The sequence below is a fragment of the Amia ocellicauda genome, chromosome 3 (genome assembly GCF_036373705.1).
Source record: "Amia ocellicauda isolate fAmiCal2 chromosome 3, fAmiCal2.hap1, whole genome shotgun sequence".
NCBI classification, from domain to species: domain Eukaryota; kingdom Metazoa; phylum Chordata; class Actinopteri; order Amiiformes; family Amiidae; genus Amia; species Amia ocellicauda.
This window is the reverse complement of record NC_089852.1, coordinates 36,905,677-36,927,315: the sequence shown is the minus strand read 5'-3', so window position 1 is coordinate 36,927,315 and position 21,639 is coordinate 36,905,677. Positions and strand designations below refer to the sequence as shown.

At 37.9% G+C, this 21,639-nt stretch overlaps 1 protein-coding gene across 3 annotated transcripts; it reads right to left on the bottom strand.

Annotated features, from left to right (window-relative positions):
• Positions 1 to 1,651: 1,651 nt before the first annotated feature.
• nox4 (NADPH oxidase 4) lies at positions 1,652 to 20,886 on the bottom strand. 3 transcript variants are annotated; one of them, XM_066699275.1, is made up of 18 exons: positions 20,537 to 20,886; positions 20,041 to 20,136; positions 18,718 to 18,828; positions 18,279 to 18,363; positions 16,849 to 16,946; positions 16,718 to 16,745; positions 16,132 to 16,204; positions 15,197 to 15,277; positions 14,308 to 14,506; positions 13,547 to 13,711; positions 13,178 to 13,240; positions 10,237 to 10,297; positions 8,965 to 9,040; positions 6,773 to 6,892; positions 6,517 to 6,625; positions 3,931 to 3,999; positions 2,668 to 2,768; positions 1,652 to 2,521 (listed from the first exon to the last, which is right to left on the bottom strand). In XM_066699275.1, the coding sequence occupies exons 1-18, from the start codon at positions 20,591 to 20,593 to the stop codon at positions 2,401 to 2,403; spliced, it is 1,713 nt and encodes a 570-aa protein (XP_066555372.1). In that variant the 5' UTR covers positions 20,594 to 20,886; the 3' UTR covers positions 1,652 to 2,400. The 3 variants fall into 3 exon arrangements, with proteins under 3 accessions (XP_066555372.1, XP_066555374.1, XP_066555375.1); XM_066699277.1 differs by having other exon boundaries at positions 18,327 to 18,363; XM_066699278.1 differs by lacking the exon at positions 20,537 to 20,886 and having other exon boundaries at positions 18,718 to 18,824.
• Positions 20,887 to 21,639: the final 753 nt, after the last annotated feature.

Sequence of the window (21,639 nt, the reverse complement as noted above, 5' to 3'; positions counted from 1 at the left end):
TGATTTCATTAATTTAAATCTAGTCATTTGGAGATCATTGGAATTCACATTTTACTCTTTACTAGCCAACTGTACTGATTTACTTATGTACTCTTGTGGTTATTATTGTACATAAGGTTAAAATATTACCAGTACTATGTACTTTTTATTATTATTTTATTATGTTTGTCATTTAGCAGACACTCTTATCCAGGGCAACTTACATTTGTACCCATTTATACAGCTGGGCATTTTACTGGAGCAATCTAAGTGAAGCACCTTGCTCAAGGGTACAACAGCACTATCCACCTAGGATTTGAACCCACAACCTTCCATTCATGAGTCTAGAGCCCTAACCACTACTCCACAGTGCTGCCTATATATATTTGCAAATAATATATGCAAATAGCAACTTAACTGTAAGACTGAGATTAAACATCAAGGTCTGTATCCTGTTGTAAATCGGTTGTTGTGTAAACAAATCACTTATGCATGTTTTGTTCACTTATTAAGAAGTCCCATTACCTTGGCTTCATCTGACGCTTCCAATGGACCCAGGCGGAGAGAAGAGGCAACAGCGGCACACAGCCATACAATCTTCTTGGGGTTCCTTAGCATTGACAGGTTGACACCCATGTTGGTGTTACCTGCCATAACCGTGGGCTGTAGGCTAGCGTTTAGGTTTTCAGTAAACCAAAGTCCAAATGTGAAACTGTCCAACCGGGGTAGGATGCATGTCAGTATGCATGAAGTTAAAAAAATAATACTGTAGCCCTGGTTGCATTTTCATATAGCGTTTTAACTCCTTCAGCCCATTACTTTTACATGAACTTCACATAAATTACGTCGTTATGATGATGAACATTAACGTGGGATGTCGTGTGGTCAATACAACAATGCCTGTGTTACCATCCTTGTAAAGTTCGAAGTAACCGTTTACACAAGCAAAATAAATACAAAAATACGAATGGGCTGCCCTTATTACGGGTGATATTAGACGTTGAAATGAGTCACCCTAGCTGGGATGACATTAATAAAAATATGATGCGAGTTGTTTGCAAAAAACAACAAGGCCTCGGCTTAACCACCTAATTCAGCGGTTCCCAAACTGTGTGCAAGAAATAAAATGTAATGGCGGATGTAAGTGATCAGGCCTTTCGACGACTATACTGTCAGCCCAACCCATTGTCAGGGGCGCCACAAGGGGGTAGGCATCCCAGGCAATTGCCTGGGGCCCCCAAATGGGAACCCCCAACGCTCTAACGGGAGAAAACTCCACCACACCACACCACCCCCCCCCCCCCCCGGCTTCACCATCAGGATTTATTTTGCCTGGGGCCCCCACATACCCTAGAATCGCCTCTGCCCACTGTCGCAAGTTTTTCCAGTCTGCATGCAATTTTGCCGTGAACCCCCCCCGCTCTCACACAATTTTATCGTGAGCTACTTTCCAGTGGGGTACTCGGCTAAATTCTGTGAGGCAAAGGGGTACTTGGGTCGAAAAGTTTGGGAACCCCTGATCTAATTTAATTGTTCCTTTATTTCCAAGACATACAATTCTAATTTCCATTGTATTAACGATCTGATTTTACAATAAATTATAAGGATTTCAAATTCATCCTATTAATGTGTTGCATAGGTACAGTAAAGCTCCTAATGAAAGACACCGGAGTAAACCGCAATTCTCTTTTATTAATAAAAAGGAATATGAAAAGCACTTGGGGACATTGGAGTTGATCCTTTCCATAAATTAAAATTAAATGTTTCACAATAAACTCAGTGTTCAAAAGGAAAATACTTTCAAAGTGAATCAAAATTAATTAAAATGAATACAAGATATACAATATAATGCCTTTGTAATTGAAAAACTATAATAAACATTAACATGCTTGAAAAAGTTATTGAAAATATTTAAAATTATTTTAATGCGAAACATTCTTATGACTGTGATAGAGAACTATTCTGCAACAGTGAGAACTATAGATTTTTAAATTATACCTGTATTTACACTTTGACTTTGACTATACGTTTTGACAAACTGCATAGAATATAATGATTGACAAATCTGCACACCATTACATTAAGCACATTTTACATCAAATTACACTTTTTTCCCCCCACAATTCTCAAAGCTGGAAATGTATAATACCTCTTAAACTTATCCTGCTTCAGAATACAAAAGTATTTTGAAAAAGTCATGCTTATTACAGATTCGTAAACGTCCCTTTTATTCTGCTACATGTTAAAGCTAACATTATGAGGTTGCCATTTGTTTGAAATTAGGATTTTGTCCAGTGATCTTGTAGCCATTTTTCATCCTGCATAAAGAAACAATGCATCCTTTTCTTCTTCTTCACCTCACTGTCCTTTCCCATCACCACACTTCAGTTTATAAAAAAAGATTTCTAAAAAGACCTCATTTCAGCTGAATGACTCCTTGTTATATTCAAATGTGGTACCAAAGGAACCAGTACTGTTACTGAGTTTGTGCAGGGTCTTTGAGATCTCCTTGGGCCCGCAGCAAAACACACCAACACGTTTCCTGCAAGTAAAAAAAAAATAAGATCCCAATACCACTATTTGGAGGAACATGCATCATTAAGATTAACAGAAATATAAAGCTCTAATCCATCTGTGGGAAGGAAACCATTTTTAAACCGGTCCCAATTTATTATAAAAAGCACTTACTGTCTGTTGCATTTTCCAATCTCTTCAAAGAGAAGTTTCCACCTTGGCCTTCCTATGAGTAGCCTAGAATTCAAAGCTCTGTACCTCTCCCCACTGATACTCTACGAACAAAATACAGAGATAAACACATTAAATGAATGAAAAAAACGATTGCGTGGCTTGCTTTCAAGGAGTTACTCTAGTATAAATCCTATATTTCAGAGCAGGTGTTCTAATCAAAGACAAATATAAAACTTCTGGAAACTGCAACACTGCCTGCACTGTGCTTGCTAGAAGAAGGAATGTTGCTTTATTAACTGCCAAATGTTCCTTTCCGAGTGCCTTTTCTGTTTTGTTTTTAATTTCCACAACTTTTAAAAGAAGTGAAAGAAGACTCAATAGGCTAATTAAAATGTTATTTGTTGTCAATTACTTGAACATCTGTTGTACTGCCTACATTCTGTCCCATACAGGACAAAGTCTATGGCCGTCAACATATACATCTGTGAACAGTGCAGAAGGGCTGAAGCCTAGGGAAATTTGACAGAAGATGTACCCTGGAAAACTGCCTAACTATGAAGACTGCAATATAAACCAATCAGCCAACAATGAAACCAAGACCATTCACCATGTCTCGTTTCAGTCATTTATACATTGTTGGCATATAGTCAGAGAATTTTGGAAATGAACGTCTCAAAACAAATGAATGTTTGAAGTGTGTAGACAAGCTTTAAAATAATAATTAAAAAACAGTATTCAGTGAAAAATGCATCTGAAAATGCCAGATATTTTGGTAGAGTGGTGGATTTAATTTTCTAAACAGAACTGTGAGCTAAGCTTCCCATCCCGAGAACAAAATTATAATAAAAAATATGTAAATTGCAAAAACAAATTTAATTAATCTGCTCTTAACCCAACATTTCCAGACATTACATTTTTGCACAGCTCAAGCATATTACAAGTAGCTATATTTTAAAATCACCAAAACATCAGAATGCGGCCATTACAATCACAACTGAGATACGTTCCACTGATCAAAGTCAAGGGGTGATTTAAATAAGCAGACTTCCTCTATAGCAGTTTCCCCAGACACTGTTGCCTAAGCATTATGTCTAACTCTTGGCAGAGACCAATATGTGCAGCAATAAGTGTTTAAAATCACTTTGAGCAAAAACCTTGAAGCTCTCCCAAAGTCTGGCAAGGGCATGTGAATAGTTCTCTCATCACTATTTACCCCCCATCCTATGAAGAAAGGGCTCTCAATATTAAGGCATTGCACTGTACCTGTAAACCATCTGCTTTGCTGAGGTAAAGCTGGACATTTAAGTAGTCAGGCCGGTTTTCTTGCCAAAGCTATAGAGAGGGGCGAAAGATGCATATACATGCATATGAAGTATTTGGAAGCCAATAGCCAGTGGTGAAAAACAGATAGAGTGGGTAGGTTTGATCTGTTAACTTAGAGGGGGAGTTGAGACATGATGCTGAGATTTATAAAGCTCTCTCCCTTCACTGAACAGTTCATACAAAATCTGGATTTGTTTTTACCTTCCCCCCCCATTTAATTTAAAGATCCAAACTGTTTAACTAAGCTAACACATACCATTATAGAGAATTCTCCCTTCCTCTACTAATGGTATCAATGGAATTGAAATCGGAAAAAAATAATGCACTTTGGGCCATGCCTTTAGAAGCTGTAACAGCTAGTATATATACGCCCACACACACACACACACACACACACACACACACACACACACACACACACACACACAGTGCTGTTGCCATTGTATAACATCAGATCAATATTTATGGATATACAGGGAATTTTTTATTCTGCACCACCTTCATAAAAATTGTAAAGCAAAATCATATGGTGGATTTCAATTCAGTGTGTGTAAGAATCTTCATTTCAACCTCACACACTGAATTAAGAGAATGATACCATTGGCCAATGAAGCATAATGAGGTATAATTTTGAGTAAGCGAGTGAAAATGTGTACACAATTATAAGGGGTGGAATATAATAAGTTTTAAGTCAATAATTTTTATTATACATTTATAATTATAATTATACATGTTTCTAATTTTAAAGTGTGCAGAACATCAGATGTTGGAATATGCACAAACATCCAAAGGTACATTGTCTAAATCCATATATACCCACTAGATGGCACTATGTCATCATATTAAAAAAAACTTTTAAAAATTACAGTACTGTGCAAACGTTTTAGGCAGGTGTGAAAAAATGCTGTAAAGTAAGAATGCTTTCAAAAATGTTAATAGATTATATTTATCAATTAACTAAATGCAAAGTGAGTGAACAGAAGAAAAATCTACATCAAATCCATACACTTGCACAAAGTCAGGGATTTTGTAGGCATAGTCAGGTGTATGATTAAACAATTATACCAAACAGGTGCTAATGATCAATTCAATATGTAGGTTGAAACACGATCATTAACTGACACAGAAGCAGCTGTGTAGGAGGAATAAAACTGGGTGAGGAACAGCCAAACTCAGCTAACAAGGTGAGGCTGCTGAAGACTGAAGTCAGAAGTCATACACCATGGCAAGACTGAGCACAGCAACAAGACACAAGGTAGTTATACTGCATCAGCAAGGGCTCTCCCAGGCAGAACTTTCAAGGCAGACAGGGGTTTCCAGATGTGCTGTCCAAGCTCTTTTAAAGAAGCACAAAGAAACGGGCAACGCTGAGGACCGTAGACGCAGTGGTCGGCCAAGGAAATTTACTGCAGCAGATGAAAGACACATCATGCTTACTTCCCTTTGCAATCAGAAGATGTCCAGCAGAGCCATCAGCTCAGGATTGGCAGAAAACAGTGGGACCCTGTACACCCAACTACTGTCCACAGAAGTCAGGTCAGAAGGGGCCTTCATGGAAGAATTGCGGCAAAAAAAGCCATACCTCCGACGTGGCAACAAGGCCAAGCGACTCAACTATGCATGAAAACACAGGAACTGGGGTGCAGAGAAATGGCAGCAGGTGCTCTGGACTGATGAGTCAAAACTTGAAATATCTGGCTGTAACAGAAGGCAGTTTGTTCGCCGAAGGGCTGGAGAGCGGTACACGAATGAGTGTCTGCAGGCAACAGTGAAGCATGGTGGAGGTTCCTTGCAAGTTTGGGGCTGCATTTCTGCAAATGGAGTTGGGGATTTGGTCAGAATGAATGGTCTCCTCAATGCTGAGAAGTACAGGCAGATACTTATCCATCATGCAATACCATCAGGGAGGCATCTGATTGGCCCCAAATGTATTCTGCAGCATGACAGCGACCCCAGACATACAGCGACAGTCATTAAGAACTATCTTCAGTGTAAAGAAGAACAAGGAGTCCTGGAAGTGATGGTATGACCCCCACAGAGCCCTGATCTCAACATCATCGAGTCTGTCTGGGATTACATGAAGAGAGAGAAGCAACTGAGGCTGCCTAAATCCACAGAAGAACTGTGGTTAGTTCTCCAAGATGTTTGGGCCAACCTACCTGCCGAGTTCCTTCAAAAAGCCAAAGGGTGGTCACACCAAATATTGATTTGATGTAGAGGTTTCTTCTGTTCACTCACTTTGCATTTAGTCAATTGATAGATATAATCTATTAACATGTCTATTTTTGAAAGCATTCTTACTTTACAGCATTTTTTCACACCTGCCTAAAACTTTTGCAAAGTCCTGTATGTTGAAATATTTGTAGGTTATCCAATGTATTGTAAGCACTGGCAAGAAATGTCCACATGCTGTAGTCTTAGGTATGAGACTAGTAATTGTCCAACCAGTATATTTAAAGTGCAATTCATATACATTTCCAAATGTGTGTCCTAGACACTGAAATTAAAAAAAAAAAAGATACAAACCTTTTGATGCAAAGCACACAGTAGATCAGCAAACCAATGGAATGACTGAAGTTCTCTGCAAATCCAGATGAAATAGAGTCTCCTCAGTTTATAAAGCTGCCATTCATCTCTACAAATATACAAACAAAACAGTCAGTCACTTTAAACTCCTACTAGTTTGTGATGCACTTTTGATATGTGTTAGGTATTTAAAAGTGTAGAAACCATCTTGAATAAAACACAATGATTTGAAAGAGAAGGTGAACACCTGACTTACAGCAAGGTGTGCAAGACAGACGCAAAGGGAGTGACTCCGATTCCCCCTGCAACACATAGGCTGACTTCATAGTTAAACACTTCCTCAGAAGGACTCCCAAATGGCCCATCTATGTACAACCTGGAAAAACAGAAGGAGTAGATATCTCAGGGCAGGGCTCTCAAAATGTCCATCCAAGCAAGAGGAAGCGGAGGAACACTGAGAAAAAACATGGCTAGTTCTAGAAGAAAAACATTACAAGCTGCTGGAAAGTTCCATTCAAATAGACTCATCTATCTATTCAAGATGGTAGTGTGTGCAGTGCATAAAAACTTACTGCTTGTCTTACCCATCATAAATGGTAAAATAACAGCTCGATTTCCTTACCATTCAACTCCTGCACTTCAGGTCTCATTAATTAACAAGGTGTGATGGCTCAGCAAATCCAAGCAATTTGATTCCTTGAAAAATGGTGGTGCAGAGCATCAACCATAGCCCAGAACCAAACAACGCCATCACTATAAATGTGAAGGAGACTTTGCAAGCTGCTAACCAAACCACACACTAAAATAGAATATTGTCCAAGTGCATCATTAAGAAAAAAAAAAAGAAGAAAAAAAAAACAAAATGCATATGCTCAGTTTCCCATCTGGGAAAAAAAGCACTTAGGTGTTACTTGAAGCAGATTAACACTTTCAATGAATAATATTCATACTGGTTCTAAAACATTCTGATATTTTTCCAACTAGCTGCAATAGATTGGTTTAAAAAAAAAAAATCCACCCGTGACTGGTCTTCAGTGAAGACATGTTAGTGTTTTTTAGCTGCCGAGTGATTTACTAATGCATAAACATCTCCCTAATATCAGTTTAAGACATAGAAGTAAAATCTTAACCTTCGACATTTATTTTTATTTGTTTATTGCTTGACCATAATCAGAAGTCAATTTACAGAAGTGATTAACCATGTCAAAGGATGATCATAGGGCTGTGAAAAATAAATCACGAAGTTACAGTATAACTATCCTTTTTAGCATACATGTGTTCTGTGTATAATACTTCATATAATCAAAACAAAGGCATAAAAATGATAAACAAAAATCTGTATGCCGATAAATATTCAAGCCTACCAACATCTTGAGATTATCCCCATATCCCTGGGTAACAGTAACAATCTTATAAGCACGCCAAATATGAACAGGTTAAACCCAGAGAAGAGAGCTTCAGCAGACACACTATTTAAGTGTAGTTCTTATAAGTTGAACTGAACTTTGCATGTTTTTCACAATGTAACAATATAAAATAGCATGTTTCACGCACACACTAACACAAACAGTTGCTAGCTGTACACAAAGCTAAGCTCACCAGTGAAAAAAGACTGCAAGTCAACTGCTGACATGCGAGCTGGGCCATTTTCCAGTTTTGCCTTCATTCACTGCTGCGCTCTATAAAAGCACTGCTTTTGTGCTGCCCAGTTCAAACTAAGCAATGCCCTGCAGGCAACTGTCACTCTCTGTTAGACATCAAATGGAAGACCAAAGAGCAGGCAAGAGCAGAAAATATAAATTTGGAAGAAAACTCGCACTTATATTATATATATAATATATTTCTGATATTCCCTGGCTCGGATCCCTCAAACTCAGCTTTTGTTAGTGTTTGTACAGTATTTAACTAAGTCTTTTTTCTCTTGAGAAAGCTTTAAATCCTACACCACAGACTAGTAACTTCTAAAAACATGTATTCTCCTTTGTAGCACTTCTCAGAGAATCTTGTTATGAAATATGCATTGTTTAGTTTGACAAATTGGAATAAGGGCCGTTCTGTGTATTGTGAAAATGAGCAAAACATTTCCCTTAAGTAAGTTTACTTGGGTAAACCTGCTACGTAAACCACACTGCCCATGAATTAGATCCATTTTAGGTATGGCACTGTATAATCCTGTTAAATAAGGCATCAATCGCATCTCTCTAATGGCACAACCACCAAAGGCCACGGCCCATAATGCAGAGTTCTCGGGACTAATTAGTCGACTGCTGCCAGGGTTGAGTGGGCTCAAAGTCTGACAAAATTGCTGTGAGCCTGTAGTACTATCAGTGAGAGCTGCATCACTCCTCCGTTTGATACTTAGCGCTGCTGTTGATGCTCAAGGGCTGACGGTTACATATATGGTGGTGAAAAATATATACATTTTAAAAATCAGATCACTGAACTTACTTTGGATATCTTCTTTGTTGAACTATGGGTAGAATCTCCATGTCTGATTCTGGAAGCAATAACTCCTGAAATCTTTCTGTGAACAAAAAACAAACAAAAAAATGTAATGGCTAACAAACATTGACAAACTCCTTTAAATCAAAACAATGAGCTGATGCATAATGTTTATTTTCACCACTAGTTCAGAATTAGGCCACTCTCAAACTAAAACGTAAGAGCAAATTCCTCACGTTTAAAACATATTTTTCAGATTTCCGTAATGCCACAACACAATGCTATCTTAAAAACAACTAATTTTTGAGTTCACCTCATGACCACTTTATAAACATGCAAATATAAGTAAAAAATGTACTCTTAAACTTTGGTATTTTCATGAAACAATGTTTTGTTCCATGTCACCAGTCCCTATAGCCTAACACAGTGGTAAAAAGATAAAGCATTGTGAAACTGTACATTGATTATCTTTAATGAAGTCTCACAACAGTGGCACAGATGAACTAACAAATGTAACACTGGCAATAAATACAATTAAATGCAACCGGCTTAATCAATTTACAAATTGATGGCATTTTCTTTATTGCTGGAGTTATTTTTTCCCCACAGTGCCAAAGAAAGCTCCAAAAGCGGTTTTGCAGTTCAGTAAATGTAGTTGCTTCAGCTTAAATAAATCAGCAATACAGAGAAAGCTCAATATTGCAATTAAGCATTATAAAATGTCCACCCTCAGGTGTATTGCAGCTTAATTCTAAAGGATTTGCAAAGACATCAGTTGGGAGGGAATTGTTTGCATTTTAATCTACGTGGGATAAAGAAATATATATATTATAGTGAAAGACTATTGTACTCTTTATCAGTACTGAACTTCCCCCGAATAATAAAGGCAGTTTCTATTTATTTTCTTTCCCATTAATACATATTTACGTAATGTAACAGATTTCAGTTCTGTTCTGTTCCTAAAGGATTCCTCATTAATAATACTTATTACAACAACTAAAAATGTGCTGTACATGCTGTTTTATGTTGTCAGAGACTTGTGGGAGCCTGAAATCAGTTTATAGACCCCACGTTGCAGTATTATATCCAGACCTCCAACTAGTTCAAGGTGGTATTAGAATTTAACTTTTTTGGACAGCCTCGGGTGCTTTATTTGTAATGACAATTAACAAAGGAATTATAGTCCTTATGCAAGAGTGTATTTACCAAATTTGTGTTAGTAAATATGTAATGCTTAAAAAAAAAAAAAAACTATGATCATCATTATAATCATCTTACCAGTCCAGTCTCCAAGCACTCGAAGATGGATGCCAAATGTTGCTTTCCTGTCTGTTGGACACTAAACCAAAAAACATTTAATGGATGACTCACATATGCAAAATAAAAAGACCACAAAGAACAACCCACTCCAATGATTCAATAAGACAAGTTAAAAGTTGGGAAAGAGCTAACAAAGCCTTTGTCCTTGAATTTGATTAAATACCAAATATCCAATCAGGTAAAATAACCACGTGCTTCAAGATCCACCAGAAACAACAATTAAAGTATTAAACATCAAATAGAATACATAGCTACAAGTTACTTTTGTAGCATTTATATTTTCTCTGAACAGTTGCAGTTTAAACCTCCATTATCTCTCTCAGACATACAGCCTAACAGACCAACAGACCGAGGTTTACAGGGATGAATGGATCAGAACTCTAGTTTATGGTATTAAACGGACAGACTGAGAATGTATTAACTCAATCCCAATACACTGAATTGCAATACTTGGAGTTATTAGCTGTGCAGCAGGTCCAAAATGTGAAATTCTGTTCTTATGACACTTCGTCTGAAACTGCAGCAGATGTTTCAAATGATAGACAGGCTTTTCTGGTCTCCCTACTGTACATTCCCCAAAGCTGTACGGTTTCTAGACGAACCTTACGTCTGTGGAAAGTAGATGTCTCAGGAAAGGCTGGGGTTGTAATTGGAGGTTACCTGCAGACGTCCCGATTGAGAAGCTGAGCGAAAGCAGACACCCCCTGGGGGACACTAACACTGTCTGCCAACAGGAAACCAGGAAATATGGGGTTTCCTGAAATAAGGGCCTCATGCAAAGATAGGCAACAAGCGTGTTTTATCAATTGCCTTTTTTGAACGCTTTCTCCCTCTTCTACGAAACAAATCCAAAATCCTAACATTGCATAGAGGCATACGATTCGCCTCCATTGATTATTCTCTTGACTTGAGATTCCCTTTGGTAGAACACAGTGAGAAGAAAAACAAACTGACGGTGAATTATTAAGAAATATATTCGTCAGCTGATAAATGTGCAGTGCACACAAAGGGCATGTTGAAAAACTTCTTGATGTCTGCAGAGTCATACAGATGAGCCCCACACCTCTCCACGTCATGCGCCTTATGTCATCCTCTTTATGCCAAGCTCGGCCTGTAGTGCATTTATTTTTTATTACCTCTCTTAACAATAATTCCAATTTCCACAAGAGCTGCCCAGACAGGCATTTAGCAATCAGCCATTATCTAAGAATGGATTTTACCCACTTATTTATGTCCGCACTGACAATATATATTACTAAACTATTAGTGTGGTGTTGACCTGAAAATAATTTAATTGGAATTGGTTGCAGCACCATGTTTGTTACAGCTCTGGAGACATTAATGGGCAGTATATCGACAATGATTACTTGCACTGATGTATAATTAGCTCTTTTTCCAGATGCACAGACAAAATTATACAGCATTTTGATTAAATCTGTGCAGATATTTCACTATGTATTGTCATCATTTGTATTCATTCGATTTGTCCTGTCCCCAAGTTTCCAATACTGTCACATATACTAGGAGAGGGTCCTTGTAGAATTTCATATTTTCTGGTTATATCTGGTAGCAGATCTTCCCGGGTATTGGACTCCAAATCTTTTAAGGTTCTAATGTAGCTTGGAATTTTCAAAAGCCTTAAAATCAAATCAGTATATTCGATGGATTCAAGATTGTTTTTTACTCATCTGAATTTCCCTCTCTCGTTAGACAAGAATCGCTGAGGATTTTTCTTTGTGCTTGCTAAAAATAATATACATTTTGCTCTAAATGCTAAGACAGGAGAAGACACTGTACCTCTAGTAACTGTACACCACTCCTGTATAATTCAGAACATTTGTAAATGAAGTAAATGAAAACAGCCATTGATGAGCAATGTTGTCATCGCCCACCCAAAATGCATTTTGGTTAAGAGACGGGAAGAACTAATTAGGTAGAAATCTGCTAACAATTTTAAACACTTCCTGTTATTTAATGCACCCCCCACAGATCCAGATAATGCAAAACAGAAAACATGAATAATAATAATGAACATCAGTAAACTCAGCTCCAAAACAACAATATGAACACATTTCAATTAAATACTTGGACATACACATGAATATCAAATTTCAAAATTGTGTCTGGTTAAACTTGTCTGAAGCCACTTTCTTCTTTTCAGAACTTAAAAGATCACGTAATAATGTGTTAGCTGCAATTTGCGGTTAGGTCAAAGTTTTGATATTGGTCTAGGCCTAAGTCAGAAGATTCAATACAATATATTTTAAAAGCCTAAATGCATTTTTAGGAATGGGATGGTTTATTCACTGAAATCCTTGAATTGTATTACGGAATTTGTTGACGCTCCCTATCATTCAAAATGTATTCTAATGTGCATTTGAAAGCTGCAATTTAAAAGGCCATTAATGCTTTATTTCCTTTTTTTATTATTGTTAGTTGAATGTTTTCCAAAGTCAAGCTGAACGAACAGCCATATGCCCAATAGTAACACATAAATGTGTTTTGATCGAATGTAGTTCTGAATACTATCTTTAGGCTGGGCAGATTACATAGTAGGGCCTTTATGCACTGCTGCCACCAGTGAATGAATGGTGACTCATTATTATTTCATAAAGTGGAAAACAGAATGTTGCCAGTGTCCCTTAATATGTCAAATTCCTGCGGTGATGGTGTCAGACAATGTTCCCAACACCAAATAGGCTTATTAAAGGCCAGTCTAACTGAAACATTAATTTATTTCACTGGTTGATAGTTTTGAAAAGTACTTCCTGTTCATAAATCTGACCTAGAGTTCAATTGCAGTAGAACATATTGGATCCATCCAAGACATTTTTGATGTATGAGTTCAAGAAAATTGTTTGTGTGTTAATGACAATTATTTATAAAAACAATAACTTACCGCTGTGAGAGTGAAAGGATGGCTTTCAAAGGACGACACACTTGGACATTGTAAAACAATATACTGAAAGAAAATTGGCAAAATAAATTGTCAATGGTAGAGTTTAACTCAACTTTCTTCTTTGTGCACCTAATCAGATGAGACCGAATCGAGTGAAGGAAATACAGGAAAACGTCTTACAAAGCTGAATTGTTTTGTACCCAAAAATAAAGCATTTCTGTATTATAAATATTTTTAAATATAATAGTTACCTGACTTCTCAGTATTAGTTATCTGATATCACCTTCTTCCTTATTTTATATAAAAGGACAAAGTCTTAGGTAGTTGCTGCAGACATTTAGCGGTCATTGGTATTATTGCCCCACTCACCTGTCCAGGTCTGGCCTTGAAGTTTGTTTTCAGCATTCGCACCTCGATGACATCACACGGGTGGCTGACGACAGAGACGATGGTAACTGGTGTGCTGCTTCGAATGTACCGGTATAGTCTTTCTGCGCAGTACAGACAGAGAGGCCCAGACACCCACAGCCACGTCTGGAAATGAACAAACCACAGTAAGCAGCTAAATAAGATTTAGAATAAGTGCATGAAAATGGAAAGCCTTTTTTCAGATTAGTTTCAATGCACCTGCAGAAGCCAAGACTTTCAAAAATCAGAACAGAAAACACAAGTCAAAAAAAAAAAAAAACTAAGCCAAGTTTATATATAATTAAACAATGATGCTGTTTAACAGCAGGGGTAAGACAGCAAGATTTGTAAGAAACACAACAACCACCATGGTCTTTAATTAGATCTTGAAAAACAAGCCCCCCTCAATCAGAAAGTGAGGAATAAATCCTTTCTACCAGCTGTCACACAGATGACATGTTGCTTACTGCAGTCGAGAATATAAAGTACTGTAGCTGAGCAGTATGGCTAAGACACTTTCCAACACAATAAAGGCAGGAAGCCCCTTTCCCTAGTATACATCATACACTTTTGAAACCATTTGAAATAATTACCAATTACATATAATGCAGAATCTACATAAAGGTAGCAAGTCATTTCCTTTTTAAAAGCTTATGTTGCATCATCAGCATAGACACTAAATCAACAGGATTCATTTGTCTGTCTGGAGCTTCAGCACAAACCTCAGGAAAGTGTGACTGGAAGTGCGGCTCCTCTTTGCAGACTTTGCCAAAGTTCTCCGTTGGGGAAAGCCCCAGGGAATGATGAAGTGAGGGTTGAAGAGCAGTCTCCAGCTTGGGCTCTGGGTCCTGGCCAGTTTTGTTGGGCTTGAAACAGCCTGGAGGATGAGTGTCAATATTGGCCTGATACTTCAGTACACCTCTAAAAGCAAAAAGCAACAAATGGGGAGAGGAAAAAAAACAAAACAAAAACAATGGTTTGAGTGGAGGACAAGACAAAAAAAGGACTGTACAAATAAACTCACTCACTACTGTATATTTGTATGTGCAGAAAAATGGTGTGTCCCCGAGTTCTTGGATTGGGCTGAAAGGGCTTTAACGATTTATAATGCTGTCTGCAGCTGCCCTCGAATGTTTTTTCACTTCCCTTCCCTGACTGGATGTGTACACTCTCATCAAAGGGCAGGTTTTAACACAGTGCCTCTGACAGCCTGCCTTTCCAAAAGCCAGCAGTCATTAAACAAGTGCCTCAGATGAGTGTTACGTCTATGGAAAACGTGCTACACCATCGCAGTCGTATTCACAGCTTCCTCGGGCACAGGGAGGAAGCTGTTCTCACGCTTCAGAAAGCCGCTATGTTCAGCAACGGCAAAAAAGGCCTATTTTGTATTTTTACACGCAAGCAATACAACCAATCTTTAATCAGAGTTTCATCTAAATTGTGTACTTAAATTTCTTATTAAAAACTTTTCTCCAGCTCTACATTATATTGTATGTTATATGAGGAAGGCCGTCTCTCAAAGTGATAAACTGTTAAGTCTGGGGCCTCTGTCACAATGGCTGTTTACAAAGACAAATTCACAGATAAGAATAAGAAAGAGAGAGATCTTACCCAATTACATGCACCAGTAGCAGGATGTAGAAGACAATGAAAAGATTGTGGGTGTACCAAAATATTTCATAGCTAGATACCCTGTAAGGAAACATTATATTAATGGCTATTATTACCTATTAGATGTGTATATAATCACTAACAATGTACAGCAATATATACATATTTTCAGGTTATGAATATAATAACATTGCTAAATATTTTATTGCAGGCTAGTGTTTTTACAGCTAAAAATGGAGGATGTCATATTAAAACTGCACTCCTGACTAATTAAGCAAGTCATTTAAAAGAATATCATACACATTTAAAAACAAATACACTTCACTACAAGGTAAGACTACTCATTGTAATATATTGTCCCAGTCTTCAACACACTGGGACAATGTGGAATGGAGTTAGACTATTATCATGTAGATGTCAGAGCAGACTTGGTTTTGTAGGAAGATTTATAAAAAGATTGAGGGGATAATAAGGTGGTGTTATGCCCATTAAAATGAAAATGGCAGTTGAGGACTATGCATGCCTTTACCTTGTCATACTATAGTGAACCTCTTGGCAGATGCTTTTAACAAGGTTGTCCTGCATTGATTGTCAGCTTTAACTTTACTTGAGCTCCAGGCAACAATAGGTAAATGGTAGGGGAACAGAGTAATGACATGATCAAAGGGAAGAAGAATAACAAAATCTCTCAGAGTGAGCTGAAGTTGCTTTTAACACAGCTGTTGATACAAGGAGACTCAAGGAGAATAGAAGTTAAGAAGAGGTAAGTATAGGGCAGATCCATCCATAAAAAAGGCTGTGATGTACTACTTGCAAGAAACATTAACTACATCCTGTTCATCCCAACAACCCATGTGCACAACTTCAGAGTTCCATCAGTCTCCATTACAAAGAAGATTATGTTGAGATAGAAATGAAACAGGATTTAGTCTCACCTTATGCAGTACGACGAGGCTGTAAACATCAAGAAAAGTATCAGTACCAAAAGAACTCCAGTTATCCCTGGAACTACAAAACAAACAAAAAGTTATCAGCACATTGGAGAGAAATTAAGTAAGAAGTATTTCAAATTTATACACTAGTTGATCAAATTAACTTGAAAATCTAAAACATAACCCCTCTAAGTAGGCTTTCTTGAGCCAATCTTTTGTTGTACAGGTATGACCCTCGCTCAGGACTTTGCGGATCAGGTGCTCTGTGGTGCCCAGGACGATGAGTCGACTCTGAGCAGGGTCTGATTGCATGTTCTCTACTAACATGAGATGATGCATCCTCCTGCTGAAATTAAAAGTTAAATACAGTTTTTTGTTTTCTGAATTCTGCCTCAGTTTATGTAACTGAAAGAAAATACACATCTGCCTTTACAAAAAGCTATATTTTTGAGACGTAGATAAGTGTGCATGATCTCACCATGCCTCCTGTATCCACCTAAAAATTCTGTTATTTTTCTTTTTATTACATTTTACCCTGTCCAGCATCAGTAGAGGACACCAAACAAACAATGGAAATGAAAGCACTCACCAGTGGTAAAGATAATAATTCGAGGATCCTGGGGGAAATTGGAGATTAAAAACAAATTAAACTATTAAAACAATGTTTTTGTTTTCAAATTAAATGTGTTTCCATAAAATGGAGAAAAAAAAAATACATACTTCTCCCCTGTAGCGAGCCACATTCAGCGCTGGGAATTCCTCACTGTATCGCAGAGAGAAGCTGAGCACATTGGCCATGTGAGCCACTACATGAACCACTAAGAAATCCAAGACACAAAGCAAACAAAGGGGTCATATTTATGTTTATATATCTGTTCATTTTCTACTGACTCCGGATGTTTAAGCCACAGCTTTTGTTCACATGCAGTCTGCTAGTGAAAATATTTATTGTAAATATGTAACGATGCCATTCCAACGCTGTCATTCCAAACTGCATAGGAGTCAGTCATCTGTAGATCTATTTCTACAGATTCTTACATGGGCCATATCATAAATAGACTTATTTTTCAAATACTATAAAATGTTAAATATGAAGCGTCAATAAATAATGTTTCTAATATCTATGATTCACGTTCTATGGTTCTCTCCGACATGGAACAGAAATGCATGAGTATCTTGTCTGTCTCAATTCTAAAGAAGAGGTCCATTGAACTTTTGCCTTTACAAACTACGTGATGCTTTACTGCCCGTAACCTGAAATAACAAAACTACTCAAGTGCATCCATGTTACTGTAAAATCCTTCCTTTCCTCTCCAAGCTAAGACTCCTTCAACCACAATCCTAACAGGCAGGAAACAGACCACTTTTATTAGCCTTTGGGTAGGAGGGTGATTGTGTGAAATATGCTGCTCCCATGATCTCAGTGTATGATGTCAGTAAAAACAGCTGTGCATTTCACATAGCTCCTTTCCCAAAAGAGATCCCTGAGCACTTCTGGCTAAAAGCATTTGCTCTCCCTCTGAACGGTTGCATCTAATCTGTAGAAGTGTCAACAGAAACTGTTCAAAAAGAAAGAAAAGGATCTGTGGTGTTACTGACGTTTATCACAGCTGTTTCTTGTGGAATGTGGTACCAACATGCCTCCAGACAGCAATTTAATACTAACATGAACCCCTTCCCTGTGGTTTTATACTGTCCCTTGCTTGTTTCATAGACAGTAAATACATTTATAAAATAAAATAAAGCTAAAAAAAAAAAATCACACATAGCTCTACCTCGTTATCCTCAAACGAGACTCTTGAACGACTAAAAGAAGGCAAGTACACCCCTTTGCCAGCCCTACACTTCCACAAGTAGTGGGACACAATCAAAGCAATACCTTACACAATAGACAGTATTGTGTTATCGTTTTTGTGGACTGGATTTCTTAGGAAAAAAGTGCCACAATTCCTTATAATCCAGGTCATGAAACTGAGTTTGTTCCCTAATGTTGGTCATGAAACTGAGAAATGTTCCCTAATCTTTTTTCTTGTTGTACTTTTAATTCCTGTCATTTACTTTCTCCCCACCCACAAGAATTAATTACATATGGCAATGAAAACCTCCCCTGACATAGACGCACACAGACTACACTGGATACGATTTCTTACCGGAGAAGACACATATGGCAACACCACAAGCCACATGGAAAGTCTTACTTTTGTCCAGCAAGCGCCTTACTTTCCTACCAGTTACCTGCAGATAAGGAATAGGAAGATTTTGTTGCGTGTCAATGGGTTACAATGGTCTATATTTAGGGGAGATGTACTGATGTCTTAATAGCGTGTCCATAGTTAGTCAAGTTTTCAACGTGTGTGTGTCTGTGTGTGTGCGCAGAGAGAAGAGGATAGCTGTATGTTGAGGGGCATGACCAGAACTTGCAGACTCTTTGAAAGGCAAAGTGATCTGGAGCAAATGGGAATTACCCAGGTGGCAGGCTGGCAGTGTTGCAGAACGGGCAGGTGTCGGGAAGATGCTCCAGAATTACACGGAAGCAGCTGCTCCGTAATATTCATTATGAGATAACCTGGTCATGTTTTTGAGCTTTACCTTCTGAGATCCTCTGATGAAGGCCAGGAGAGACCGACACATGGGAAGGAGCACAAGGCTGCAGTTGAGGTTGAGGACAGATGCTGAGGCCCTGCTAACACACAATCCTAGCTGAACAAATACAACCAGAGTCAGAAACAAACCACAAAACACATGGATTCCTGCCCGCCCCTGGGGTGTCACGTTACGGTCTGATACTTCTTATGATGTAGTCTTTTGCTCTCAGAGGCCTAAGGCAACATTCCAATCTGTTTCATTCAAGGAGTCAGTTGCAATCAGGCCCTTACCTGTTGATTTTACAGTTAACATCTCAACATTAGTATCACAGGCCCACAACAACATATTTTGGAATTTCTGCTTGCCAAGAGAAGAAAAAAAAAATCGGATGGAAAGATATCAAATATAAATCGTTCTGCTAGTTTTGGGATAATGTTTCACTAACCTAAATGTTTGATTGACACCCAAAACATCAGTATGACAATGTGTACTTCTGACCTACTTCTTTTAAGAAAACATGCATTTGTATGTTTTTCAAACGTAAATCTAAATCAGGAATAAGTCAAAGGTTTCTTCAAATGTTGAAAATTACATCTCTGCAATGTACATAGGAAAACAAATTAAATGTAATAACGTTTCTGGAACATGACAATTAGTTTTATATAGTGGAATGCATGTGCTCACTCAAAGTTATTCACATACACACAGTGGGAAGAGGCATGCATTCACTTGTCTACCATGTACTCTGGAAAACAGCTTCATACACCAGATCAAATTATAATAACCAATCTGTTAGGAGTGTAAAAGTTTTTTCATGAGTTATCAAAAACTGAAACCATGTGCCTTTACAATTTTAAGAACCCGGTTATGACAAATTGGGATTGAACATACCAGTTTATATATTTAAACTCACAAACTATGTAACAATTAGACTTCTTTAAATCACAGTACATCACTGCAGATCTGCAGACTTGAAATAACATTAACGTTAATATAGAGAACAGCATACCTATTATAGATATTCGGGTTTCCAGTTCGTAAAACATACAGGAGAAATTTAAATGTACATTATCTAATAAATATGCAATGTCATCATATACGAAAACAGGACCCTGCTCGAAAAATAAAACAGCTGCTGGCATTTCACAGAAGATGGTTAAAATGAACAATTTACTCCTACTGGCACTTATTTAATTAATTCCCTCCCCACTCATTCTCTGAAGAACATACATAATGAGATCTACTATGTATAACACATTATCCAACAATCAACTCCACCTCCAACACTTATTTTATTAGTTTACAAATTGTGAATCCCAGACTTACCCCCAGCATCTTATAGAGGTAATAATACTGCGGACCACTGTAGTACAACACAAATGTTTTCCAAAACAGACAGATATTCGTAGTCAACCACAAAAGCTGAAAAACATACAAAAACCGAATTAAAAAAACACCACTATACATATACATACATACATACATACATACATACACACACACACACACACACGAATTAACTTTAACAGTGGAACAGATTGTTTAGCCTAATTAATGACATCACACTGTGTTTGTATCTTTATTAGGACAAATGTGCAGATCTCCTGCATAAAAAGTTGTAGTTAGTACTAATGGGGCAGCCCAATTAATCAAACCTAAAAGAGGTCATGAATACTTCCACAGACTAATGCTGCGTGCTCTTAAAGATAGCCTATATAGGCTCAGGCTGAAATATAACAGAACAACAATGGCTACATTATTACCCAGGTGAAAACGTTTCAATAAAATGCTAAAGTAGTTTCGTTGAGAAATCACGCCTTACCAGAAATATGTGTTTTCCACCCTCATTAGCTATCCAACTTTTCCAGAACAAAGCCATGTTTTCACACTAAACAGTTGGGGAGTTTGCAGAGACCCCCTCCCACCCCGCCAGGCTTTCAGCGGCGTCCTGTGCTGCCAATGGCGCTAACGCGGCTGCTCTGCTGCGCTTTGATCTCCACTCTCTCCAGGCTCATCCTGTCGGACTGGCTCGGTTCACGTTGCCAATGATATGCACTTGGTTGGTTGTGGGAACTTGTGTCCCGTCCTGGTGTGTCGGGCCTGGGGGGAGCGCTGCCCAGCAAACCCAGCACTTTGGTTTAATGTGGTCGGCATAGATGTAAACTAAGATGTAGCTCCATCCGGGAACGGGTTCCTCCCCCCCTAGGCTGTTAAAACACAAATAAATTACTCATCCCGCAAACTTGCACGCCTGATTCTCCTGGCAAAGCTGTCTTGATCTATCAGAAATGCAATTGCCTGTACAGCAGAAGAGAATGACTTTTGTGGGAATAAATAGGATTATTAGTTAAGAATCCTCTAGAATAGGTGTAGGCTATACTTTTAACTGTACACTCTTGGAGGTAATGTGTTGAGAGTCTACACACACACGTGTGTAAATAGTCCTATGACACATGTTGTGTTGTTTTGTGCACAGTGTGTGCAGGGTGCTGTCTTTCTTCTAACACAGTCTAAGTGTTCATTATTTGTAACCACAATCCTCTGCGAAATGTGTCTCAACCAATCGCCTCCATGTGCCTTCGCTCGGGACAGCGCTGAGCGTTTGAACTTTCTACAAAACCTGCTCTGTCACGACGACATCAGGCGAGGTGAGCAACAGTTTTGTATTTTAATCCTGAGTTTGTGTTGCTTTTGAGTTGTTTTACAATTGTAACAAAACAAGGTATATACATATATATATATATTACTGTAGTACGGAAGAGCTCTGGGGCATGCTCTGTGCATCATAGGCAAAAGGCAACATATATATATATATATATATATATATATATATATATAATTATACAGAATTTATGTTTTATTTATTACATTAACGTGTAGTCCGGGAATTTTATCTGCCTTGAGCCATAACATAACCTGCTATAT